This window comes from Nyctereutes procyonoides, unplaced genomic scaffold (genome assembly GCF_905146905.1).
Source record: "Nyctereutes procyonoides isolate TBG_1078 unplaced genomic scaffold, NYPRO_anot_genome, whole genome shotgun sequence".
NCBI classification, from domain to species: Eukaryota; Metazoa; Chordata; class Mammalia; order Carnivora; family Canidae; genus Nyctereutes; species Nyctereutes procyonoides.
In genome coordinates this window covers 67,110,852-67,138,030 of record NW_026575126.1, presented here as the reverse complement: position 1 = coordinate 67,138,030, position 27,179 = coordinate 67,110,852, and the positions used below count along the sequence as shown (strand labels likewise).

General features: G+C 43.9%; 1 protein-coding gene across 4 annotated transcripts in view; it reads left to right on the top strand.

Annotated features, from left to right (window-relative positions):
• Positions 1-27,179, top strand: part of BAIAP2L1 (BAR/IMD domain containing adaptor protein 2 like 1) — an 87,487-nt gene that overhangs the window by 57,503 nt on the left and 2,805 nt on the right. Inside the window, exons 4-12 of one of the 4 annotated variants that reach the window (XM_055339645.1) lie at positions 2,641-2,702; positions 2,807-2,878; positions 4,569-4,736; positions 5,380-5,532; positions 7,258-7,425; positions 10,294-10,441; positions 12,330-12,537; positions 13,187-13,264; positions 14,783-14,963. In XM_055339645.1, coding sequence (XP_055195620.1) covers positions 2,641-2,702; positions 2,807-2,878; positions 4,569-4,736; positions 5,380-5,532; positions 7,258-7,425; positions 10,294-10,441; positions 12,330-12,537; positions 13,187-13,264; positions 14,783-14,963 — 1,238 coding nt within the window. The remainder of the gene's footprint in view (positions 1-2,640; positions 2,703-2,806; positions 2,879-4,568; positions 4,737-5,379; positions 5,533-7,257; positions 7,426-10,293; positions 10,442-12,329; positions 12,538-13,186; positions 13,265-14,782; positions 14,964-27,179) is intronic. The other 3 variants (XM_055339646.1, XM_055339647.1, XM_055339648.1) reach the window with 3 other exon arrangements.

Below are 27,179 nucleotides of genomic sequence, written 5' to 3'. Positions count from 1 at the left end.
TGTGAGGGACAGGAATAACAAGGATAAGGTCAGGTGTTCCATTCCTGCCCACAGAGTGAATGAGCTGTTTCAGTGAGCCTTTCCACCAAGCTGCCTGCAGGGAGAACACCCCAGGCAGAAGGGGCCTCAGGGCCCAAGCACCAGGTTCAGCAGTGCTGGCTTTCTCCACACTGCCACACTAGCACATGCTTTTGTTTTGGCAACATGCTTCTCAGAGATCCACATTGTGTAAGGTTGTAGAGATAAAGTTCATGACAGTTTGGAAAAATATATATATATATGAGTGCCTTGAATTAGTCTGAGTCACTCTGATTTAAGCACAATTATTTTTAGACTTTAAAAAAAGTAGATCTGACTTGCCAAGAATAGAGTGTTTAATTTTCAAGTAATTGAAGTGGGGTTTTTATTGTTGTTTTTCATCTCCAGCCAGGAGTCATTTATGGGTTTAAAATGGATATGAAAGTAACTCAAGCTATTTCAGTATCTGATATCACTAAATGATAAAATGACGTACTTATACTCTTGGTCATGTGAGGGGTTTCCTTTGTGAAGAACTCTGGTTTGTTTCCTGTTGAACTTTAGGAGAACTTAATTATGGGAGAAATGAAGTCAGTGTCATTAAGCATGGAGAGTGGAGGCAGCACCTGGGTGGCTCAGTCAGTGAAGTGTCTGCCCTCAGGTCATGGTCTCAGGGTCCTGGGATTGAGCCTGTATCAGGTTCCCTGCTCAGCAGGGTGTCTGCTTTTCCCTCTCATTCTCCTTCTCTGCTTGTTCTCTCTCTCTCAAATAAATAAAATCTTTACAAAAAAAAAAAAAAAGGCTGGAGAGTGGGTATCTTGGTAACTTGGTGTGGTGGGGATGAGTCTGCCCTCCCATGTTTATCCAGCAGGCTATTCTGTTAGAGGTTTCCAGAATCACAAGCTGCTTAGAGACTTACAGGTTATATACCAATAACCTTATAAGGAGAGTCTCTGTCCCCACCACCTGCCATGGTTATTTTAAGCAGCATTATTGACGGTAGGCTTCATGCTGAGGAGTTGGTATACCATGGGGAGGGGCTGGGGAGATGACATGTTACATGTGGTTTTGAGGGATTCCCAGTACATGTGAGGAAGAGGGTCTGGAATAGAACAAGCTGGGAATCAATAGGAATGATAAGAGCTTGAGGGGCAGGGAGACTCCTAAGAGATCCAACTTGTGGGTTTGAATGTGTTGGTGGGGGCAGACTAGGGAGACTCTTCCCCCACCCCTCATGGGACAGATGATTGGGTGCACGTAGATTTCACAAGTCATCAGCATATACCTCCTCTCCCAGACAGAGAGAAGGGCTGCTACTTTGTTGCTCAAGGAAGCAGGATGAGTAAGGGGCCTGATTTCACTCTAGATTTTGGCCCAAGTGATGACACACATGCACAAGGGAATGAGTCTTTGTTGTTGAATTGTGACTGTGGGTGAGGTGTCAACCCCATGTGACTGGCTAGTTGGCATCCAAGAGCTGGGATTGGACAATACGGGGGTGAATTCACTTTTAGACATGTTGAATGTGAGGCACCTAATGAGACATTCAGGTGGACATTTCAAGGAAAAGGCTGAATTTCAGAATCTGACAGTGGGGGTGTAGGGAACTACACTGGCTATTTGAAAGTCACGTGTGTTAACTGTTTCTGGAACAGGACACCATAGTGTCATTTGTGTAAAGGTGATAGCTGAAGTTACAATCTAGTTGGTATTCTTTCTCTTTCCCTGTATCTACCACAGTCTTAATTTTAATTCTCCTTCATCTACAGCCTTTCAGTTCACCCAAGGAATTCCTACCAAAACTGTGGGAGGATCTCTCCAGCACATTGTGTTATTGTTTAGTATGATCTGGTGGTTGTTCGAAATGATTCTGTTTTTTCCAGTTCTTAGGTATCAGACCCATTTGGTTCCTGTAGATGAGGGAGCAGGGAGAGGCTCTTGTTCACCTTTATTAGAGTTTAGTAGCAGAGATGCATCACACTGCCTCAAACTGAAGAGATGTATTTTGCAATTCAAGTGGTTGTCTTGCTGCTTTTGGAGTAAAGCTCAATTCCGGAACATTCTCCTGTGACTGTACTTATTTCAGAGAATTGATGTAGTCCCAGGAGATAAGAGGCAGAGCACTGTCCCTGCTGCATTTTCCCATGGCGTTACTATTTTCCAAAATGACACAAGAGCTAATATGAGAAAAAATGACCTTTATCTTTTATGCCTGACAGATAATCAGATTACTCTAGGGATTAGATAAAAATAAGTCATTTGTTCCTATAGTTACTATAAGGGCCATGATAATCTTTTGTAAGAGAATTTAAAAATTAAATCAGATAAATAAGATTCAGCTTAGGGAATGAGAAAATATAGAAAGCATGATGTGAATTTAAAGACAAAGTTGGCATTCTTTGGATGAACAGTGTTGGTAGAGTAAGTTTGCTAGGGCCTGTGTTCCTCTGGAACCCATTGCCATGGGCATGCAGTTAGTGTTTCTGACATGCCACAGGCCCTGATGCTTCCCGGTGCTAAGGGCAGTAAGAGATTGTGCTATATTCCATTATTTTACTTTCTGTAGTATCCTTACAAAATCCACACAGTGACTTTATCCCCAACATCTGGTTTTATTCACAGGCCATGTACTTATAGAGATTTCAAGTACCCACAAGAAACTCAATGAGAGTCTTGATGAAAACGTATGTGAACTATTTTTGTACTTATAAAATATATTTTATTTCCAAACATTATTTTACTTAAAGTCTCAAATCTGGTGTGGATTTTTAATTCCTTTTGTTAACAGTTCAAAAAATTCCATAAAGAGATTATACATGAGCTGGAGAAGAAGACAGAACTTGATGTAAAATACATGAATGTGAGTACCTGGTTTTGCTCTATCTCCATGGCTGGAGGTGAGTGTGGGGTATGGGAGCCTGGCGATCCAGGAGGTTGCATTGCCTGATATCAAAGCCTGAGGAGAACTTTCTCTTACTGTTTATCCAGCCACAGCAAACTTGGACAGAGCTTAGTGCTGAGTACATACATAGATGCATGAAATTGACAAGGTCCATTGGAGCTGGGTGCCCCCTTTGCATTAACACCTGGGATCTTTATTAAAAATCAGAGAGGAAAATATTGCAAGGAATCCTCCTACCTCTAGAAAGCACTGTTTTCAAAGAAAACATGTGGGGAAGACATCTGCATCTATATTAGTGCAACTGTTGCTGTCACAAATCAGCACTTGAGGATGTGAGACATGTGGGAGAATACCATCCGGGGCTCTCTCAGGCGCCTAGGTCTGTTTGTCAAAGACTATTATGTGGTGTCCCTTACCTGTCCCCTGGTATTGATGACTCCAGCAATTTTCTCCTGTCTGACCCTCCAGCCCTGTCACATGGCTCTTTTCATCTCCTTTACCTGCTGTGGAATAGCTGCTCTCTTTGCCACCCAAAGCCCCCTTCTCACCAAGACCTCCACTTGGCAGTAAGTTGTGCAGTTACCCTGAAAACACCCCACTGCCCTTGTGTGCATGTGCTCTGCGCAGTCTGGAGGAAGGCCACAGGACCACCCACAACTGCTGAGGTGGATGTAATGCCAAACATTTTACATACATTATCTGATTTTTACCCCTACAGAAACTCCATGATGTAAACTACTCTTATCCTCACTGTATAGATTAAGGGAAAACATGGATTTTATAGAAATTAAGTAATTGGGCAGCCCAGATGGCTCAGCAGTTTAGCGCCGCCTTCAGCCCAGGGTATGACCCTGGAGACCCAGGATCGAGTTCCGCGTCAGGCCTGTTTCTTTCTCTCTCTGTCGCTCTCTCTCGCTCTCATATGAATAAATAAAATCTTAAAAAAACAAAAAAAGAAATTAAGTAATTGCTGAGATTACACACCGCAATTCTAACCCAGGTCTGTGAGGCTCCAAAAATCCTTTGCTACAGAGCACCCAGAATAATTGGAAGTGATCATACTCGTTCATTCTGGGTTTTTTGTTTTTTTTGTTTTTTTTGTTTTTTTTGTTTTAAGTTTTAAGTCAGAGGTGCATGGGTCCCTCAGTCCATTAAGCTCCTGCCTTCAGCTCAGGTAATGATCCCAGAGTGCTGGGATCAAGCCCCACATCAGGCTCCCTGCTCATTGGGGAGCCTACTTGTTCTTCTATCCTTCCCCCCGCTTGTGATCTCACTCATGCTCTCTCGCTGTCAAATAAAATCTTTTAAAAAATAAAAAAATAAAACTGTAAGTCTTGAAAGTGATTTAATATTGCTTTTTATTCACCAAAGCACTTAACCATTCAGTGTCTAAAAAAATTGAGAAAACAAGAAATAAAGAAAAGACATTCTTGTAAAAGCTGCCCTTGGGGGTCACTGGCCCCTGGTATGAACAGGGGACTTTAGGACAAAGCTCCCTGCTGAAGTTGGAGGGAGAGAGTGGTATGAAGTGAGAGTGTGTGCATTGTAAAAGGATGCAGGACGACTCCCAGTGGGAATATCAGCAAAAGTAACTGCCCAACAGTCTGTGTGGTGCTACATTCAAATAAGCACAACATTTAACTTACAGGCAACTCTCAAAAGATACCAAACAGAACACAGGAATAAATTAGATTCTTTGGAGAAATCTCAAGCTGAATTGAAGAAGATCAGAAGGAAAAGTCAAGGAGGACGAAATGCACTCAAATATGAACACAAAGAAATTGAGGTGAACTTTTCAGCACTGTTTTGTCTTGTGGTTAGTAACTTGTACAATTTACAGGGAGGCTTACCTACCTCTGTCAGTCTATACTTTATTCGCTCACTGCTGTGCTGCTGTTGAGTTAAAAAATGAGCATTTTTGACTAGGTATGAATTGCAGGCTGCAGAGTTTTCCAGAGCTAAGAATCATTAGTAGCCTCCTAAAAGCATTGGCCTTTTCTCCTGGTTCGGGAGAGGGGTAGGTAAGGGATGTTCCTTGATTAACATCACTCTCCCCATTTTACAGATGAAGAAAATGGGGCTTGGGCTAAGTCATGTGGTTGATACTTAGAACTGGGGTTTAAATTTGGACTTTCTGGTTTTTAAAGCCTTTGATTTGCCAATAGAACACAATCCTATTCCTGAAGTATGTAAAGTGATACTTTGTGCAGGTTGCCTAGTGAAGAATATAAGGCCTTTGGCAACGTCCTTCCAAACATGAGTCAGGGATCTTAATGAGAGTGATGATACCTGCTCAGGTTAGGTTACAACTTTGTTATTTTATCTCATGTTTATCTGCATTTAGTGTTTACTCCATTTCGAAATAAACCAGGTGTAAAGATGGCACAAGATAAATGTCTGGCTATACAGCTATTTGATTCCTCATGTCATACTTGTATAATTATTATTTATTTTCCTAGTATGTAGAAACCGTTACTTCTCGCCAGAGTGAAATCCAGAAATTTATTGCAGATGGTTGCAAAGAAGCTCTACTTGAAGAGAAAAGGCGCTTCTGCTTTCTGGTTGACAAACACTGTAGCTTTGCAAATCACTTACATTATTATCATTTACAGGTGGGTTCATGATGGCAATTGTGTTGCATTATTAATAATTTATTTCATATTCAAATGCCCTTGAAATGCTTTACCTTCCATATGTGCCTCAATGTAAAGTGGTGGGCCTATTTTACCAATGAGAAGAGATGCCAAAGAAACAGCTTTTGACCGACTTGAATATATAAACTTTCAGAAGTGTAGATGAAATGATTAAATGTTGCTTATAATATGTAATTAATTTAGAAGAATATCCATATTTAAAATCTTTCATAAAAAATGTGTAATCATTAAGAATTAGCACTTTCTTTTCTCACCTGCGAGTCCGCTTTTCTCAGACTCTCATGCGTCTTCAGCCTCAGTGTCTTCACCAGAGCCATGGGATGAGTTACAGACCTGGGTGGTTTGAGTGTTTGCCTTGGGAGTTCATGTACAGAGGTGTCCCTGGAAGTTCTATCCCAGCCACAGGACCCACTCACAGCATCAGGACACTTGTTGTGTTTCCTTTCTCATTCCTCTCAAGGATGTTTCCTCATGATCTCCTTAACTGAAGAACTGGCTTTCCTGCCCTCCTTCCAACACACATAGTTGTGAGGTTTTTAACCCCAGGAATCATTACAAAATATATATATTACTTTCCTTTTTAAAAAAAAAAAACTATAAATTTTATTGGGCCTATGTAAGTATCCAAAACTAGCATTAAATTAAGTCAAATATTCAGTGTTATTTATAATAATTTAGAGAGCACTCCATGATAAAAGGTTTATAAGAACTTGAAAATAAGGCAACTTCCTCTTTTTCAGGGGAAAAACACTTGGCCTGGTATGTATGCATCAGTCGTATGTTAAATATTCTATAAAGTCTTTGCAAATTTAAGGACTGTTCACCTACCAAATAAATCTAAATCCCTAAGATCTGATATTGTTACAGGAAAGGAAAGAATTGCAGTATTAGATCACTTTTGTCAATAGTGCATCTGTACTTAGTTCAGCAGTGTCTGTTTCCATGGTAAGGATGTCCTGGGGCAGGGTCATAGGTCAAGAGACCTTGAAGCTCTTTCTGTGGTGAAGCCCTGCCATTAATGGGGTACTCACTGTGTCACAAGGCAATCTGGCCTATTTCCAGGGAGCTCTAGTTGATGGTAGACTCTTATGTTTAACCTTGGATCCCAGTTATGCTTTTTGGCATAAATCAAGTCTACTTCTTTTCTCTCCCAGAAGTCTCTTCACCTCTCTGAAAACTACTTTTGTGTCTTCCCTTTTTTTGGCTACAACATCCCAGTCCTTTCAATGGCTCCTTGGATAAAGCAGGCCCAAGCAATTGGTGTGTCAGTGCTATGGTCCAAGGCCATAGGTGGTTTGGGGCGAGGGGGTCTTGCCCTCTCTTAGGAGTAGGGAGGAAGAATCCACTGACTAACATTTCTGGGGCCATTGGGGAAACAGTGGGGCTTAATAAGATTGCTCAACCCTTCCCTTTTTGTGTTTGAGCTTGTTTTGAATCATTTACATTACTTATATTAGTCTTATACTCTGCATTCACACTGAGGGGGAAGGCAAGCTACTGTAGAACAGGGGCCTACAACTCTTTCAGCAAATAAAGGTGGAAGCTCATAGATACTTAAGCCCTCACTGAATTTAACACACTTCTGGTGGTAAGCCAGTAAAACATTATTGTTGATAATTGACGTAACTTTGCTCTTTGAACAGTACACATTTGTGCTTAGTTGTGTTTCTTTTGGATTTATAGTCTGCAGAATTACTCAATTCCAAACTGCCCAGGTGGCAAGAAACCTGTGGTGATGCTACCAAAGTGCCCGAGAAGATCATGAATATGATCGAAGAAATAAAGACCCCAAGCTCTACCCCTGTGTCTGGAACACCCCAGCCTTCACCAATGATTGAGAGAAGCAGCATGGTAGGAATTGGTTCTCTCTCCAAGATTTCAGTTGTGTATTTACTGATGGGACTTGGGCTAAATCTCCAAAAAGGACGAAGGCCTTGGTTGGTGGCAATTACAGGTCCTCCTTTCTTCTAGGGCCTCCTCTTTTCTCACTCTGATGGTCTTACCTTCAGATTTGACATAGTTGTGTGGTGCTCAGCACTGTGTAGTGCTGTGTTCAGTGCTATTATCTTTGTTTTGGGAATGTTATTGTTACTGTTTTTAATTGTAACCATTCCAACTTTGTAAATTCATTCCCAGCAAAAGAAACGTTAGGTGGCTTAGAGAACAGTTAGCAAAACTCTGGTGCCATTCATCACAACATAAGGCACTTCAGAAAAAAATAGCCACCAAAGACTTCAAGGTAATGAAATCAAGCGTTGTAGTTTGCTACTCTTTGAACCTGGGCTCTATTACTTTTGGCAAACGTGGAGATTTGGATCCAGTGGTTAGTTTGGACACATAGGTTCACTCTAACCTCTGAAATGAAAACAAAGATGTTAAAGACCAGTGGACAACCTACAGAATAGATCCATAACTGCATGGGGATAAAAGAAGGTGCTGTCAATGGACCAGAAACACTATAGCAATCTCAAAGATAAAAAGGCAAGATTGGTATGTGGAGAATCAAGAGAGAAGGAAATCACAGCCCCAAGCACATGAGGGCAAGACTGCAGAAGAGGGCAAAGCAGTGAGCCCAGAGCCAGTAGATGCAAGAGGGGCCGAAAACCTGGCTGTGGTGTTCCTGTGTGTGGTCAGTTGTAAATGATTTGCATCCTCTAAGCTGGTTAGTTTCTTCCCCCTCACACTTGTGATTAACAGTAGGCAGCAGGGCCTTTTTGTCCACTGGTGGAGACTGTGTTTCCAGAGAAGAGGCAGAGTGTACTTCCCCATCCCTACCTCACTGCAGGCAGTCTGTGATAACAAGAAAAACAGGCAAAATACAGACTATGATAAACATGTGAAAGAATAGGGAATGCCGTGTGATACAGAAATGGACAGATAACCAGGAATCACTGAACAAGGGAGGAAAACCAGTGTCATGAAAAGACACACTGAAAGAAAAAAACTGGAATAACCAATATTGGAGGTAGCAGAGGCAATAGGGCAGAAAAGAAATCTTTAAAAAGAGGGCAGCCCAGGTAGCTCGGGGGTTTAGTGCTGCCTTTGGCCCGGATTGTGATCCTGGAGATCTGGGATTGAGTCCCACTTTGGGCTCCCTGCATGGAGCCTGCTTCTCCCTCTGCCTGTGTCTCTGCCTCTCTCTCTCACTCTGTGTCTTTCATGAATAAATAAATCTTTTTTAAAAAATTATTTAAAAAGAGATGAAAAGATATTACATCCTCAGGGGAAAATCAGCTAAAGATTTTGGAAATTAAAAATGGATTATTGGGATCCCTGGGTGGCGCAGCGGTTTGGCACCTGCCTTTGGCCCAGGGCGCGATCCTGGAGACCCGGGATCGAATCCCACATCGGGCTCCCGGTGCATGGAGCCTGCTTCTCCCTCTGCCTGTGTCTCTGCCTCTCTCTCTCTCTGTGTGTGTGACTATCATAAATAAATAAAAATTAAAAAAAAAGAACTTTAAAAAATAAAAATAAAAAAAATAAAAATGGATTATTATTCCTAATTAAAATGTCTGGGATTTGCTACAGCATATCCCAGGTACAAGGGAAGATGGGTGCAGCATATATGAAACAATATTGGCCATGAATTCATAATTGATAAAGCTGGGTGTTGAGTACAGGGAGATTTGTTGTGCTGTTCTCTCTCCTTTGTACATGCTTGAAATTTCTCTAAAATAGGTTTTTCAATTTTTCCCTCCTCTTCCCCCTCCCCACAAAAAAACATAAACAAGAAAACCCCCACACCAATAGACAGGCTTGTTAACAGCATGGAATTGCTTAGAAATTAACCCAAAACACAGAACGAGAAGAGAGGGTATAAACATAATTTTAGACAGGTTGGAGATACCCAATTGCCTTCTCAAAATCACCACCAGATGTCTAATGAGAATTTCACATTCAACTCATCCAAAACCAGGTGACTGATTTTCTCCAAACATGCTTCTCCAGTCTTCCCCATCCAGAAAATAGCAGTTCCATCCTTCCAGTGGCTCCCGCACGAATGTGGACTTGTCCGTCTCCCCCCCCCCTTTCTTCCCCTCCCGGACCACAGCCAACCCACTGGCATGCCTGCCTGCTGCTTCCACCTTCAACGCAGATCCAAGTCCAGCCACTTCTCACCCCTCCACACCCCTGACTCTGGCTCCTGCAAAGATTACCAGACTCTGCCTGGTCTTTAACACAGCAGCCAGAGTGAGCCTGTACAGATGGGAAAAAACAAAACCTTGACATATTATGATTAAGTTATAGAAGAGGACAAAGAAAATTCTAAAAACTTCCAGAGAGGGGGAAAATAAAATACTTAAAAGAGAACTCCACTGGTACTAGATTTTTTTGTTAGCAAAAAATATGAGAAATTTAATGGAGGAATGTACTCAAAATTGCTTGGAAAAATTATTTTAAGTGTAGACTCCTGTAGCTAAGTAGCACCTAAAAGGGATCCTAAAATCCATAGAGACAGAAAGTAAATTAGTGGTTGCCAGGGGGTGGTGGGAAATGGAGAGTAACTGCCTTCCAAAAAAAAAAAAAAAAAATGAAGACAGGAATGAAAAAAAGAATGTGATATTTTTGAACTAATAATTCAGAATACAGCATTGCCATCCAACCAAAAGAACTTTAGAAAGACAGTGGAATTTAAAGCATGTTAAAATAGCCCTGGCAATCTCTATAGTTCCATTGCTGTGTTACACTAATATTAAACTAAGCAGAAATTTTTCACAGGTTGGGAAAGTTTATGACACCCTTTCTAAATATTCACCAAAGGTGCCCCCAGCTCCTTCAGCCAGAGCATATACCAGTCCTTTGATCGATATGTTTAATAACCCAGCAACAGTTGCACAGAATTCGGAAAGGATAAAGAATTCAACAGGTAAGAAATTTATTTTGATCTCTTTTTAAAATACCCTTCCCTGGGTGGCTCTGTCATTTGGGCATTCAACTCTTGGTTTCAGGTTATGAGCTTTGGCTTGGGTTATGATCTCAGGATTATGGGATTGACCCCCGTATCAGGCTCTGTGCTCAGTGGGGAGTCTGCTTGAGATTCTCTCTCCCTCTGCCCCTCCCACTGCTCATGTTTTCTCTCTCTCTCAAAAAAATCTCTAAAATGAGCATGATTAAAAAATAAAATACAGGGATCCCTGGGTGGCGCAGCAGTTTGGTGCCTGCCTTTGGCCCAGGGTGCGATCCTGGAGATCCGGGATCGAATCCCACGTCGGGCTCCCGGTGCATGGAGCCTGCTTCTCCCTCTGCCTGTGTCTCTGCCTCTCTCTCTCTCTCTCTCTCTGTGTGACTATCATAAATAAATAAATTTAAAAAAAAAGAAACATTTAAAAAAAATACCTTTTTAAAAATTTTTAATAAATATTTTGGATAAATATTACCCTGAAGTAGAGGTAAAGAAACATGTATGGTAGCACACATTTAACATTGCCTTGTTGAAACTTATACTTCAATAAATAAAGGTCTGGGTTTAATATAAAACCATAAGACATTTTGTAAGTGACACATTTCTTTGGCAAATTCTAACTGCATATGCTGATTGATGTTTATATAGAGGAAATGTACTGTTGAAGATGTTACATTTTAAAATTAGAAATAATGTACAAAGAGCCCCACCATGTGCCATATTTGGCAATTATAATAAAATTTCTTTTTCAATAAAACAAACTATAAAAGTTCATATGACAAAATTATGGCTATTGATCTTACCAATAGGCTTAGTGTGAATTACAATCAGTGTTTTTCATCTCTAACAGAGAGCTTCATGCTTTCTGGATGCTGAAGTTTCTTAACTTTGTTGATGCTTTTACAATAAATCAGGACCAGTTACTGTTTACAGAGATTCCAGGCATCTTTGCTTAGGCTCCAATCTGTGTAGACAGAGTCTTGGGACCCAGAGACCACCCCCCTCTCTCTGTGGAGTATCTCACAGGCCTCAGCCTCTTGGGTATGAAAGTTGTGGCAATCAAGCCATGTGCTAGAGAGAGCCTACAGACTACAGCATTTGCAGCTGCTGAGTGAGATCCAGAGATAAGAGTTTCAGAATGGCAATTTTGTTTCTTTGGAGTGGTAAATATCAGCCTGTGCTTCAATTGAGACAAATGCACAGCAAGGTACTTCATATAGTGCCATAGACTGTGGAGTCAGGCCATCTGTATCCAGGGCTGGCGTGCTAGCTGTGATATCCCAGTGAGTCACTGCTTCTTCCCTCAGAAGCTGTGAAGCATTGAGAGTGTGGACTGGCATGTAGGGATGGTTTAGTAAACATACTGGTCCTTTCCACATCCTTACTACTTCCTAGATGCGATGTTGAGCAGTTGCACAGTGACAACATCTGCATTTCCAGTCTCCACTTATTCTTTGTCATGGGCAGTGGGGTGTGAGTTGATGCCCTACACTGCATTTGGGGTCCCTGTTGGGAGAGTAGGGCAAGGAAAGTATCAGACCCTCTGGATGTGTCAGCTTGCCTCTGGTTAAACCAGAGTGCAGTTGAAGCTTAGCACGCACAGTGTCCTGTCTGCCTGGAAAAGAGAATTTAGCCACAAGGGTCCTCCTCAGTGGAAGACCTCAGGCGGGATTCTGCTTCTGCCCCTTGCAGTCCCTGCACATCAGGGCAAAGTCTAAGGTGTGGAAATAAAACGCATCGGAGTTGCAGTCGGAGTGCTGGTGGGCCACAGTGGGTGGCTTTCTGGAGTTTGTTTGTTTGAACTTGTTACCAGTCCTTGAAAAGTTCTCACTGCTGTGTTCATTTTCAACAGATTCTTCAGATGATCCTAGTTTACAGCGATCAGTTTCTGTTGCAACTGGACTCAACATGATGAAGAAGCAGAAAGTAAAAACCATTTTTCCACACACTGCTGGCACGAACCAGACCTTGCTCAGCTTCGCCCAAGGAGACATCCTCACATTGCTCATCTCTGAGGAGAAAGATGGCTGGCTTTATGGAGAGCATGATACCACCAAAGTGTAAGTCTCAGGGCACATGCTGTCCCCACAGCAGTCAAGGCCACCCAGTACTTCAAAGAGCTACCATATCTCCTTTTAGCCACAAATTGTCTTTGTGGTCATAGTAGCATTTTTACCAAAGGTAAGTTCATAGTTTAATTATGGTTCTAGTTTAGTTAATTGGAGTGACTCTGTCCCAGACTATTTTCTGTATGTCTGTGTGTATATAGGTGAATTCGGTATTTAAACAGATCATATGAAGTCACCTCTGAAAGTAACTTAAATAATTGTGTTCTTTTTTTAATGACTTTGGATTTCTCTCAAAAATAATCTGCACATCAAATGGATTTTATTAAGATTTAGGTTATAGATAGTTTAAATGCTAGCGTTGTCATTTCAACCAGGAGTATGTGCATAGGCCTTACTGTAAGCTGGTTAAATTGGTTTTCTGTGTAGATTATTCAGCTATTAAATGAATGTGGAAAAAAACCAAAAAGGGAATCCAAATAAAATGAGTGCTGTATATAAAAGACACATTGTGTGATGTGAAAATCGATTGGTCTGCCCCTGAGCTGCCCCCAAGCCATTCTGCAGTGTGCTTACTTACTGTTCACTTGTCTGCTGCTGACCCCACAACCAGGCCTTTTTTTTTCTCACTCCTCACCTGTAGGAGGGGCTGGTTCCCGGCATCCTACACAAAGTTGCTAGAAGAAGATGCAAAGGAAGCCATGAGTGTTCCCACACCAAGGTAGGACCTGACTGTGGCTCTCTTTTCCCAGTGACAGAAAACTCACTTTTGTGGGTTTTGGGGTTGTTGTTTTTTTTTTTTTTTAAGATTTTATTTATTTATTTCATGAGAGACACAGGAAGAGAGGCAGAGACACAGGTAGAGGGAGGAGAAGCAGGTTCCATGCAAGGAGCCCGACGTGGGACTCGATCCCGGGAATCGGGGATTACATACCCTGAGCCAAAGGCACTCAGGCATCCTGGAAAACTCACCTTTGACTTCATGTTTTTGGGCATATCAGAATTCTCTTTAGATGTGTAGTTACCCTCCAGGGAAACCTCCAGTCATATAGTTGTATACTGAAGGGGACTGTTATCCCCTAGTTGTTCCCTTTGTGGTTTCTGCAGTGGAGACACACCCCATACTCTGCCCCTTACCCCCCATCATCCCTCTGGAACCACTCACTCCCCCAACCCCTAACTAGTCACTAAATCCAAGGTGACTATCATCACCATCACCGCTTGGGGAGTGCCAAGTGCCTTACACTAACTAGCTCATGTAATTCTCATAACAACCTATGAGGTAGGTCCTTTAAAATTGAGGACACAGAGGCATGGAAAGTGGAGCCAAGGCTGGAACCTAGGGAGGTCTTTCCAAGACCTAGTTATGAATCTTTATATGTATATCAGGTAGTTGTAGTTGGCTACCCCATGGGTCCTCTGAAGTGACACATCCAGGGGTACCTGGGTGGATCAGGGGGTTAAGGATCCGGCTCCGTTTTAGCTTAGGTCACGGTCTCAGAGTCATGAGCTTGAGCTCCACATTGGGCTTCAAACAGGGCGTGGAGTCTGCTTAGAATTCTTTCTTTCTCCCTCTGCCCCTTTCACCTCTCTGGAAGGAAGGAAGGAGGGAAGGAAGGAGAGAGAAATGATACATCTAAATCGTACTCCTCATCTTTACCGTAAATTGCTTCATCCTTGGTGTTTTCCATTTCAAAGAAACCCTGTAATCCATCCAGCTGTCGCTGCAGACCTTTAAGCACCACGCTTGATGCTCCCCCTCCCCCACCAAGTCCTGTTCTATGTCATCTGTGTGTCCTCAGCCCTGACAGAATAGCTTAACTGCTGCTGGGCCAAGGAGTAAGACTAGATGTCATGTTTATGATGTTAAAATGCTGAGGTGTGTTGTTTTATTTTCCCCATATCTGAAGTGCCCAATATTTTTGCTAAGGCTTGTGCTATAGTCTTCATTTTCTTATAGATCATCTTAAGTTAACCAAGAGACAGCCCTTAGGTAAGCTAGTTTTTTGTTTTGTTTTTTTGGTGAGTGTACATTTATAAACTAGTAAAAACATTACGATGATTTTTACAGAGATATATATATTATGTGTGTGCATGCACACATTTTGTAATCTCCCCTCTCACATTCTGTTTGCTTGTTAATCTATTACAGTTCTGGCCCTTACGCTATTTAGGATATTTGGGATTCAGAGGGCAAGATCTTATATGTAACTTGTATTCTCTACCTGTTGATTGTTAGCCCAGCACCCGTGAGAAGCATCAGCACAGTGGACTTAACTGAGAAGAGCAGTGTTGTCATCCCCCCACCGGATTACTTGGAATGTTTGTCCCTGGGAGCAGCTGCAGATAAGAGAGCAGATGTTTCCAAAAATACATCTACCTTTAAAGCACCGGTGTCCAAACCAGAAGCCTCATCTCCTGTGAGTGGAGCTGCAGCGTAACATGCTATGTTCCCCCACCCTGAACGACAGCCTAGGGGTGTGGGCTTTTGTCCCATAAGGAATGAAGGTGGTGTCCCCAGGGTTGGATAGGGACTGGCACTTTTCTGCATTCCCTTCTCATCACATAACCATGCAGCTTCCTTAATTTCAGTCCTTCTGTTTGTATTTTCTCTGACAGTGTAGTATGTCAGATAGTATCAGGTGTGAATCTCTCCTCACCTTTGGCCCTGGCTGCAGTCCATCAGTCACCTCATCACTTTTTCTGTGTTTTCTTCAATTTTCATACTGTTTCCTAAAGGAAGGCTTCAGGTTAAAAGTAGTAACTGTATCTTTGTGTCTCCAGAAAGTGTTTAATTTGCACCAGGGGCTGGATGAACCCCATGTCATGTACATTCTCTGTAATCCTAAATAACCCTGGAAGAAAGGCCGTAGAGGCCATGGGCTCCCAGAATCCCTTCATTCCTGTGGCAGCTGTGTCTGCTTAGTGCCAGTCTCTGGTGTGGGTGCTCAAGGTACAGAGATGAACAGGACCAGTTCATGGCTCTCTTGGAACTTATGTTCTAGTGATGGGAGGCAGACAATGAGAAATAAACAGTAAACACAGTGATGGAAGCTGTGCAGAGAATTAAAACAAGGTGAGGTGAGAAAGGGATAAGGCGACAGCTAGGATGAATGTCACAGGCTTGCGTGCAGATGCTTATGAAGAAGGCATGCCCTGGGTCCCCACCTGTGAAAGTGAGAGGAGGGGAGCAGCACTGGGCAGAGGGAGGACCTGGACCTTCAGGGGAACCAGGCCTTGATCACTGACATCCAGGGTGAGAGAGCTTTAACCAGGGCAGTTTCCTGAAGAGCCTAGACAGCCCAGGGCAGGACTTCTTACAGCCTGGAATCAGTCCCTCAGTCCTGAAGGGGATCTGGGCAGCACGTGACCATGTCTGCACCCCCAGTGAAGAGACACTGAAGCTGATACCTGAAGGGCAAGGAGCCCATCATGTAGGGTCAAGGGCGGAGATTCCCAGATAAAAGGAGCAGAGGAGGGCACGTACTTGGCATGCTTAGAGGATGAGGCTGTGATTCCAGGATGATGGAGAATCGAGAACGGGATGCATGTTCTCCTTTTTTTCTCAGGATAGATTCTACCATAAAGAAGGGGAAGGATGGAGAAGAGGACACGTGTGTGGGCAGGAGCAGGGAAGGTTGTGAGCAGGAAGCCATGGACATGGGCAGAGGTGCAATAGACACGCAGATTGGGAAGTTCCTGAATGAGGATGTCTACTCTCGGTGGGGAAGTGAGGGCCTCAGCAGAGGGGCTGGGCAGAGCGAGTAAGTGTAAAGAAAGAGAATCTGTGAAATGGGTGTTCTGAAGAGTGAGAAGGTACATGTGCTACAGAATACAAGGGTCATGCCGATGCCTTATGCCTTATGATTTGGGGTCATGATTTAAAATGAAGCCAAGCAGTATGGTTGTTTCTCCAGCAACATGCGGCTGCTCCTGTGTAGACAAGAAGTAATTAACTAGTTGGGGGTTACCAGGTGATGGTGCAGGAGGAGGAGCAGAGAGTTCTGGTGTTTGTGAGGGTGAAGCTGTGGTGTCCCAGATCCTGGAATTCAGCCTAGGCCATGAAAGGATCTGGAGGTGGGGGGCGGTGGGCAGAAAGGAGGTGCAAGGGGTGCCAGAACTTCTGCGAAGCTGCACAGTTGCTAGAGTGCAGTGGAAAAGGAGCGTGGGAGGTGAGGGTCAGAGAGTAGGCTGGACTTCTGGGGGCTATGCTGCTGAGCTTTGTGCCCAGGGCTGCACAATTGGTTAGGTGGCACTAGAGGCTGCCCAGCCCATGCCCTTGCCAGCTTCCTCCTAGAAACACCCCCGGGCACTGTTCGTGGTCCACAGGCAGTTGGAGCAACGATCCCAGGCTACTTTGTTTTTTATTTTCTGGTAATTGGGTGGTCCTTTCTGTAGTGCATGCAGAGGCATCTCCCTGCTTCTCACGGGACGTGTGGCTCCACAGCTCTACTGGTGGCCTTTGTTCAGCTGTGAATGGTGCATGGGTGCGGTCCCTGGATTAGGTGGAATGGGAACTCTTAAAAATGTGCCCTGTGTTTCAGCGTGAGCCTTCAGGTGTTTTGGAACATGCGTACCTCATCATAAGCTGCAGTGCTGTGTTCTAACCCAGGAAATGCAAAGTTTTGCAATGTCACTCAAAAATATCTTTGGCTTCTCAGATTAACACACTATACAATATATTGTTTGCACCTTTATCACTCCAAATACAGAACTGCAAAAATTATTTTCAAAAGAATAACACACAGCTTTGAAAGTGGAGCTTTTCCATCCTATCATCATGTTAGAGAAATTACTTGGAAGGACAAAGATATCAAATGCTGTTTTATTAAATGCCCTAGTACATTGTAAAGTAATATTCAATTCACACTCTTTGGAAATGATCTTAAGGCATTTCAAAAATCATTAAAATTCCTTTTGCTGGGTGCAGGGGTACTTAGAACTGCATGTGACAGAACTCAGGATCCGGAAATACAAATAAAATTCCTTTTCCTGGATGCAGGGGTACTTAGAACTGCATGTGACAGAACTCAGGATCCGGAAATACAAAGTACACTGTTCATTTTTTATTTTTTTCTGGTTGGCAGCATTGTGGGTTTTTTTTTTTAACTTAAATTCAATTTACCAACATATAGTATATATGTTATCACATCACGTGCCCTCCTTAATTCACATCACCCTGTTACCCCATCCCCCACCCACCTCCCCTTCAGCAACCTTTTGTTTCCCAGAGTCGAGTCTTTCATGGTTTGTCTTCCTCTCTAATTTTTCCCCACTCAGTTTACCCCCTTCCCTTATGGTCCCTTTCACTATTTCTTATATTTCAGTCAGCATAATACCCTCCAGTTCCATCCACATCGATGTAAATGGTAGGTATTCATCTTTTCTGATGGTGGAGTAATAATCCATACACACACACACACACACACACACACACACACACACACCACATCTTCTTTATCCATTCATCTGTCAAAGGATATCTCAGTTCCTTCCACAGTTTGGCTATTTGGATATTGCTGCTGTGAACATTGAGGTGCAGGTATCCCGTAGTTTCACTACATCTGTATCTTTGGGGCAAGGTACAGTGTTCTGGTGTGACTTGTTTGTAGGACCTTCTGTTTTTGTTTGATTTCCAACTTTTTCTTAGGGAAAAAATCAAACATATATAGAATTGGAAATAATGACCTGGGGATGCCTAGGTGGGTCAACAGTTCAGCATCTGCCTTTGGCTCAGGGAGTGATCCCTGGGGTCCAGGGATGAGTCCCACATCAGGCTCCCCACAGGAAGCCTGCTTCTCCATCTGCCTATATCTCTGCCTTTCTCTGTGTGTCTCTCGTGAATAAATAAAAATCTTTTAAAAAAATTAATAATGACCCGGTCTCTTCATCCCCAGCTTTGACAATTGTCAATACATTTACCAATTTTTTTCTTTTTTTAAAGATTTATTTATTTGAGAGAAAGCACAAGTGTGTGAGTGGGGGAGAGGCAGAGGCAGAGAGAGAATCCCAAGCCGACTCCACAATGAGCACAGAGCCCGATGTGGGGCTTTTGATTTCATAACCTATGAGATCATGACCTGAACCAAAACCAAGAGTCGAACGCTTAACTAACTGACTCTGCCAGCCAGGTGCCCCCCAATCTTTTCTCGTCTTGCCCCTGGCCACTGCCACATCAACTTGATGCTAATTCCAGACTTCATGTCATTTCATGTATAAATACCTTAAATATATTAACACCTTTTATTTTTATATGACCGTAATACCAATCATCATATCTTTAAAAATTGATAGTAATTCCTTAATATCATCAACCAGTCACTTCAAATTTTTTATTGTCTTACTAAAAATTGAACAGTATAGTTTGGATTCAGGCCAGCTCCATACTTTGTAAATGGTCACTGAGTCTCACAACAAGTGTTTTAGTATCTAAGGTCTACCCATCTCTTTTTCTTTGTAACTTATCTGGAAGAAGTAGGTGATTGGCCCTGGAGGGTGGCCCCAGGCTGGATTTTGCTGCATCCATATAGCATCCTTCACCACATTCCCCTTTCTCCTATATACTCAGCCTGGATCAAAGTCAGTATTATTTTGTTTCTTTGCCTGTTTTGTTAGAGCATTTCCTCTGTGGTGATGGCTAGTCCATCCAGAGAGAAACCTGTCTGGCTATCTCTCCTTTTGTGATAATTAGCAGTTTTGATAAGGACCACCTTATACCATTACTTTAAGACTGTGTAATATCTTTTTTTTTTTTTTTAAGATTTTATCTATTCATGAGAGACACACAGAGAGTCAGACCTAGGCAGTGGGAGAAGCAGGCTCCCGGGAGGGAGCCCAATTCAGGACTCGATCCCAGGATCACAGCCTGAGCTAAAGGCAGAGGCTCAACCACTAAGCCACCCAGGTGCACCTTGTGTAATATCTTTAAAGATAAAAGAATCTTGCCTCAAAATCAGAGTTAACACAGAAATTATAAGTGAAAACGCTGACATTTTAGCCAACAGTCTTATTTTAAAAAACATTTTAATTTTCAGTGTTTTTCCCATGTCAGTAAAGCTTTATTATGAAAGCATTGATACAGTTCTTACTATACTGAATAGGATACATTGAACAATCCTGTTTTTAAATATCAAGATAGTTAAAAAATGATATTGCTTAGCATTTTGCAATTTAAATGAGATCTAATTTTTTAAAAGATTTTATTTATTTATTTGAGACAGCATGCGAGTGAGAGGGAGAGAGAATCTGAAGCAGACTCCTGAGCATAGAGCCCAATGTGGGGCTTGATCATATACAACTGTGAGATCAGAGATCTAACTTTATTTTTAAACCATTTGGCTGGATCATAATAGACTGGCAGTGTAAGGAGCCTGCCCTGAAAAGTGCTGAGACCATCTAATAAACTGAGGGGTTTGGACAATACCCCAACATCTTACTCATCCACACATAGTTAGGCAGCAGCTTTAGGCATACAACTGTCTCCTGAGGGCCAGGATGGGGCTGCTCACATCACGTGTGCACCCGGTCCATCCTGTCCCGGGGCTGCCTCCAGGCAGAGCTCCACACCCCAAGTCCTCTCTCCCTACCATGGGCCATATCCACTGATCACTAACCTAAAGCCTCCCAACAAAGCCCCAGACCTGATGGCTTCACCTATGATTTCTGCCATACAAAGAAGGGCTAATACCATCCTTCTCAAACTTTTTCCCAAAAATCAAAGAGGAGGGAACACTTCCTAACTCATTCTGAGGCCAGCATCATCCTGATAACTCTGGTCAGTCCCCCCGTTTCTGTTTTGCAGGCCAGAAAGCTTTTTTTTAGCCTTTCAGTTTAGCAGCCTTTCATGTTTGGTTTCATGTAACATTTAAAAGCCCCAGATACCTAATGAAAATGCCTCCCTTGTGGGTTCCAGTGGTGATTTTAGTTGTCATTGATTTTATGAGTGTCAGAATAATAAATGATGTTGAATTTTTTTTTAATAATTAAGATCTTCCATAAAAAGGAATGTTTAGCACTTCAAACAGGTATAGAGTGTGTACCTGCAGTGAGGTCACATAACTTGGGAACTAGTGTTCCTGTGGCAGCAGACGCTGGGACCAACCATACTTTTTTAAACACAACATGTGGCATGTGAAGGTGTGCTGCATAGAAGGGATCTTTGGATCACAAACCTTCACACCGGAATCCATCCATTGAGCATTGACTGACAAGCTACCATGGTCCAGGGAAACAAAGAGGAATAAGACCAGCCTAGGAGTTGAGTCCAATGAACAGTATGTTTTATGTTTTACACATAAAAGATGCATGGGGCAAAGAGGCAACAGAGAGGGGAGGGAAGGCTTGGGCTCCGGTGAGCACCAGAGGAGGCTTCTTGGAGGCAAGCATTTGAGCCAAGTTCTGAAGGAAGAGCTCTGATAGATGTGTGTTTTGGGAACCCTGCTGGCTGGGTGTGGTCCAGGACCACAGCCATATAAGTGGTGGGATGGATAGGCCCAAGAGACACAGCCAGGATGTCTGGGGTAGATGTCATCCTTCCTCCTGGGAGGTATCTGCAGGCAGCCTTGAAGGTGTGCACTGGAGCCTCATGACAGGGCAGGAGACTGTGGGTCATCCAGGGGGAGAGAGAGTGGTGGGAATTGTGATGAGTGAAGACAGGAATGTGACAAGAGTTATTCAAGAGGTAAGAACTGACAGAGCTCGTGACCAACTGGTGTAGCCTAGTTGGGAGAAACCATTGTTGTATCTTAACTCTGGAAGCAGTTCTGGTTTGCTCGTATAAATTTGGAGCGCTCTTTTTTTGGCGGCGGGGGGGGGGGTGTAATTTATGTAATCTTGAGGTCCAGATTTTTGACTTGTGAGCATTTTTCAAAAAGAAAAACATGCTTATCTCCACTTAAGTTACAACCAATAGAAAAAAAATTGGGAGATTCCAAATAAGGCAAAATAATCAGGGTCCTATAAATATGATTGTATTCATTAAAGACCAGGTTACTTTATGGTTTTTTAAAGTACCTAAAACTTCAGAGACCTTTCTTCTCACTTTAGATTTAAAAAAAAAAAAAAAGATAAAAGTTTTCTTCCATGGGTGTTTTGATGTCTTTCATGATTTGTTTACTATATTAAACTTAGAAGGAAGTAGCTTTATGGTAAAAATTTGTCTAAAATTCAATACAAATAATCAAGTTGATAAATTATCCCATTCTTGAGACAGAAGTAATGATGCTCTCGAATTAACATTTATTTGATGCAACTTAAGTAAACAGGTGAATTTTTTTTTTTTTACCATTTTTTAGCAAATGGTAACATTTGCTAAACAGATGCTGAAATGAGGTTTCCTTTATATCCACCTGGCCATCATAGCTGTAGGTTTAAGTTAAAGAGAAAGTCCAAGTTTGTAAAAATTAAAATAGCCATCACATGTTATTTAAAACAGCTCTTATATTTTTTTGTAAAGATTTTATTTTATTCATGAGAGAGAAAGAGAGGCAGAGACACAGGCAGAGGGAGAAGCAGGTTCCATGCAGGGAGCCTGATGTGGGACTCGATCCCGGGTCTCCAGGATCATGCGCTGGGCCAAAGGCAGGCACCAAACCACTGAGCCACCCAGGGATCCCCAAAACAGCTCTTATTAAAGTAATACTTTTTCTGCTTATGAAAATAACCCAGGGAATTTTTGTTTTGCTTGAAAATATTTCTAATTTCACTTCCAGGATAACCACTGTTAGCACTTCATTGTATCTCCTTTGGGAAAAGTATAGGTAAATTTATTTTTTAAGAAAAGATTTTATTCATTTATTTGAGAGAGAGAGCACGAGCAGGGAGGAGAGGGAAAAGCAGACTCCCCACGAGCAGGGAGAGACAGACGTGGTGCTTGATCCCAGGACACCAGGGATCATGGACCTGAGCCAAAGGCAGACGCTCAACCAACCGAGCCACCCAGGCGCCCTGGTAAATTTATTTAAATACGTATTTTACCCTCCATGCCCAGCACCCACACACAGGAGGATCAGAGCATTTGTTCATATCAAGTTAAAAGCATTTATGAGTGCCAGATGAGCCCCAGCACTGCTGCCCAGGCTGGCATGCAATGGGAACAGTGCCGATCCAGCCTTCTAACCTCCTGGACTGTGAGGCCTTGGGAGGAGGAAGAGAGGGGGAAGCCCAGAAAGCAGCAGGACCTGGAGTTTCTTCAGATTGAGAAACAGTTCGAAAGCCTCAACTCTCCTCTTATCAGTGCTCCACCCATCTGAACTCTTGATAAGACAAATACCACTGTCCTCTGTGTGCTATTCAGAAGGTTCTGATAGGTTGCTTTTTTGTCTTTGTGACCTGGAGAATAATGGAAAATAGTTGTTAAAGGTCACAAGAAAATATTAATTGGCTTTTAAAAATCAGCAAAGGCCACAAGGTTTGAAGGCCTCCCTGAAAAGGCACTGCCAGCTGTGACTTCAAGGACTCCTTCCCCCGTCACCCTCTTCAGGACATTCTTTAACCTTAAGACCATAAAGAACATCTACTTTTGGAATGAAGAGGGTAATAACCCAAAAATAAGTACACGGTGCTTCACAGATGCATGGTGAAATTAAATGACTGATTTATCTTCCATTTCTGTCACTAACATGTTTTGAAGTCATATTTCAAGATCCTATGCAAACTGCAGAAGAAACCCCACAAGTCCCAGTGGACACCCTTGTGTGCCTCCTCTGCTGACACCATTCTGTCAGAGGAGCTACTACATTTCATCACTATCAAGTCAGGTCAGGAGCTCCAAGAACATAACTGAAACAAGGAGGCCCGCTGCAGGGAAGGACAAAAGAACTGGTTCTGCTCCAAAGAAATTACCTCAGGAGCAGTGGAAGCTCCTATCATTATAACAAGCCACATAGTAGCCTCTTGGGCACAGAGGCACTTGAGTGCTGGAAAAAGTGGATATGCAACTAAAGGAACTGAATTTGTATTTTAATGCAAATAGCATATAGCTAGTGGCTACCATATTGGACAGTCAGGTATAGAGCATGCAAAACAGAACAATGTTCCATTTAAAAACTGGATCTAGGGCAGCCTGGGTGGCTCAGCGGTTTAGCACTGCCTTCCGCCCAGGGCCTGATCCTGGAGACCCGGGATCAAGTCCCACATCAGGCTCCCTGCATGGGGCCTGCTTCTCCCTCTGCCTGTGTCTCTGCTTCTCTGTCTCTCTCTGTGTCTCTGGTGAATAAATAAATAAAATCTTAAAAAAAATAAAAACTGGATCTAGGGTGCCTGGGTGGTTCAGTTAGTTGGGCGTCTGCCTTCGGCTCAGGTCATAATTCAGGGTCCTGAGGTCAAGTCCTGTATCATGCTCCCTGCTCAGTGGGGAGTCTGCTTTTCCCTCTCCCTCTGCCCCTCCCCCTGCTTGTTCGTCTCTCTCTCTCTCTCTCTCTCTCTCTCTCTCTCTCTCTCTCTCATCTTTTTAAAAAAATATATATATAGATCTAGAAATGTAAGTTGAGAAGCATGGAGCATGACAGACCTGCCTGGTAGCCCCTGAGGGCTGAGGACATGGTCCTGGAATTTCGCATCTTAAAAGTTCTTATGCCCAACAAGCTGATAAACTTATCTTTCCTGAACTAAAATGTTTAAACCAGCTGATGATGGTGGGGAAAGGTATGTTCTATCTCAGCCAAATGCTGGGATCCATGGCAGCTGGCAAGGCATCTTAATACTTTTATACATAATTTTTATGTACAACCATTCATTAATGCCAGTTACATGTAGTTTTGTTTAAACACCAGGATTCTTAGGCTTAAGTACACTGAACATCCAGACCTGGGAGCTGCCTACTTTGGAGTAGAATGTTCCTGAACCCACCTCCCCACAGTTCTGTGGCTGCCCTTTGATGTTCTTAGATACTGACTTCTCCCTGCGGGGGAGGGGGGGTGGCTACTTAGGCCTTTAGATTTCTGGAGGAAAGAATTACAAGATGTGCCCCCACTCTGCCTTCTCTTACTCAGCCATGATTTGCTGGCTGTGGGCTGTGTTGCCTTCCTGTCTCGTGGGTGACCTGTTCCATGCCCCTAATGACATGCCTAGGCCCTGGTGGTGCCTGCTTTCATCACTTGATAACCTCCTGTCCTGCTGAGTGCACTCCAGACCAGCACCATGCTGGCTGCCAGGAGGGGACACAGAACATGCACCTGGCTGTGCCTATGAGCCATAAGTGCTGGCCTTTGGGAAGTCTGAGGAAAAGTATAAGATATATAGTGACTCAGAGCAAGGTCCACCATGCGTCACAGTTCACTAAAAGTAAAGTGGCATGAAGTAACAACTCCTGCTGTGAGGGAAGACAGCCTGAAGCCATTCGGTGCCAGGGCAAACTTGGGTCCCACCAATTGCCTATGGGGACCTCGGGGAGAGCCCAGCTCTGCAGACACACTCTAGCACAAGCTGTGTCCCCTTCCGAGCCCCATCAGCCTGTGCAGAGGCCATGGGCCAGCAGGAGCCCTAGCGAGTCAGGTCTGGTGCTGGGACACAGGACCAAGAAAGGTCTCCAGGGATTTGGCTGTTCCTACAGGACAAAGGAAGAGGGAAAGATGGGATTGGGGAGTGCAGAGACAGGGGACCCCAAACCTCACCACACAGCCCAAGAGAGGCAGGGGAAGGACAGGCTTAAGTGGAGCTTTTGGAGGCAGCAGGCAGGACAGGAGAGCTTGTGGCATCGACCAGCATGAGAAATGGGGCTCTGCAGTCAGGTTTGAGGTGGGAAGATTCTGAAAACGCTTCTGAGCAGAATGTGCACAATCCCTCATGATGGGACCCATGGTGGTGCCCCGTGTGGCCTAGAGATGCACTCCCCTGACAGGGAGCAGGGGCAGGTCTGGGGAGGTGGTCAGTTGTGGCCACAGCAGTGGGCTCCATGGAGGTCTGTTAAAGAAGCCTTTCTGAAAACATTCTTTTTTAAAGTAAACATTGAAGAATACCATGTGCGGGAAAATGCATGACTTTTTACAAAGCAACTGCATATAACTAGCACCAGATCAAGAACTAGAACGTTACCCACCACCCACCCCCTCACTGTCCCTGCTCACAGTCCAGACTGGCCCGATTTTGGAAACCAGGATGGCCCATTCGGTGTGACCTTGTGCAGCATGCCCTCCTGTGACATACTGTTGCTGTGTGGCATTCACTGGATGGAAGACTGTCGTCCCTTCTCCTGGTGACAGATGTTTAGGCTGTTCTGACGGGACTCTGAGTGACCTGGTAGGGGTTTCAGTGCCCATGGGCGCTGCTGGGACCCATGGTGTAGGGTTCATGGCAGGACCCAGGTTTGCCCTGGCACTGAATGGCTTCAGGCTGTCCTCCCTCACAGCAGGAGTTGTTACTTCATGCCACTTTACTTTTAGTGGACTGTGACGCATCTCTGCCGCCATGTTTGTTTCTCTCAAATGTCTGGGCCAAGTACTTGGATGGCAGAGCTCATGAAAATGTGCCCAAACTCTGTTTTAAAGTCAAAATGTGTCAGGGCCCAGGAGGGTCTGAGTGACCTGGTAGGGGTTTCAGTGGGTCTCCTGGGAACAAGCCCCAAGGCCCTCCCCTCAAGGACAGCCTGCAGGTACCCCAGGAGGGTGGTGTGTCTGGTTTCCAGTTCAGGGTGCACAGAGCTCTCCTCAAACTTGAGGATGCACCTGGCAGGGATACAGGATACAGGTCCACCCCCGAGGACAGGCAGCAAGAAGGTGGTTTCCAGTGAGAAGATCAAGGAGCAGGAGGGCTGTGTGCCTCTGGGGCCAAGCATGGGCCCTGTGTGGGGAGTCTGGCTTGGCAGGAAGTGTGCTCTCCAGGCCGGGAGGACGCCAGAAGCCTCTTCCCAGTGTAATGTGATGTGCCTCCCTGGCACAGGGCTTTCTGCTCTAGGCCAGGCACCACTGCCAGCGGTCTGAGCACGTGAGGCATTGCAGGGCAGGTCTCCTGGAGCTTTTTAAATAAATCATAAACTAGCCTGTAACTATCATAGAATATGAGCGCTACCCTCAGAAATTACTTACTCAGAGGCCTGCTGGGGAAGCTCAGCCTGTCTAGTAGGAAGAAACCACTTGCAGCCATTTCAAGCCCAATTAGGATGTGCTGAGCAGGGCAGCTGCTTTGTGCATCAGTGAAGAAAAGTAGACATGCTGAATTGGGGCACAGGACTAACTGGAGTTGTCTCCTGGTGCTGGGGTTCCCCCATCAGGATGACCCTGCTGGCCCCAGTCATAGTCCCCTTTTGAGGTCCTAACAGACAGCAGGCATAGTTCTAAAGTAGCCCAGGGGCCTGCGACCCTTTTTGAGAGTCTAACACCCAGGAGTCCTGCAGAAAGAGCCCTGACAGTGCTTCTGCGCCAAGTATGGCCTTCAACCCCCCAGGCTGGCAACAGGAAGTGAGAGTGGGAATCCTGGGAGTTTGAGGACTGGCTGCTCTGGTGGCCTGTTGCTCAGACGGCATTACACTGCCCTCTCCTGGGCGACCGTCTGGAGAACTAGCCTCACAAACTTGGGCTTAGTGATTTCTTGGAACAGCCAGAGCAGATTTAAAGCAAATTTTTAAAGCCTGCAGGCTTCTAGAATGAAGGACAGGACACACCCCGTGGTCCGTGGCCACAGTGGGAGACCCCCAAGTCCCC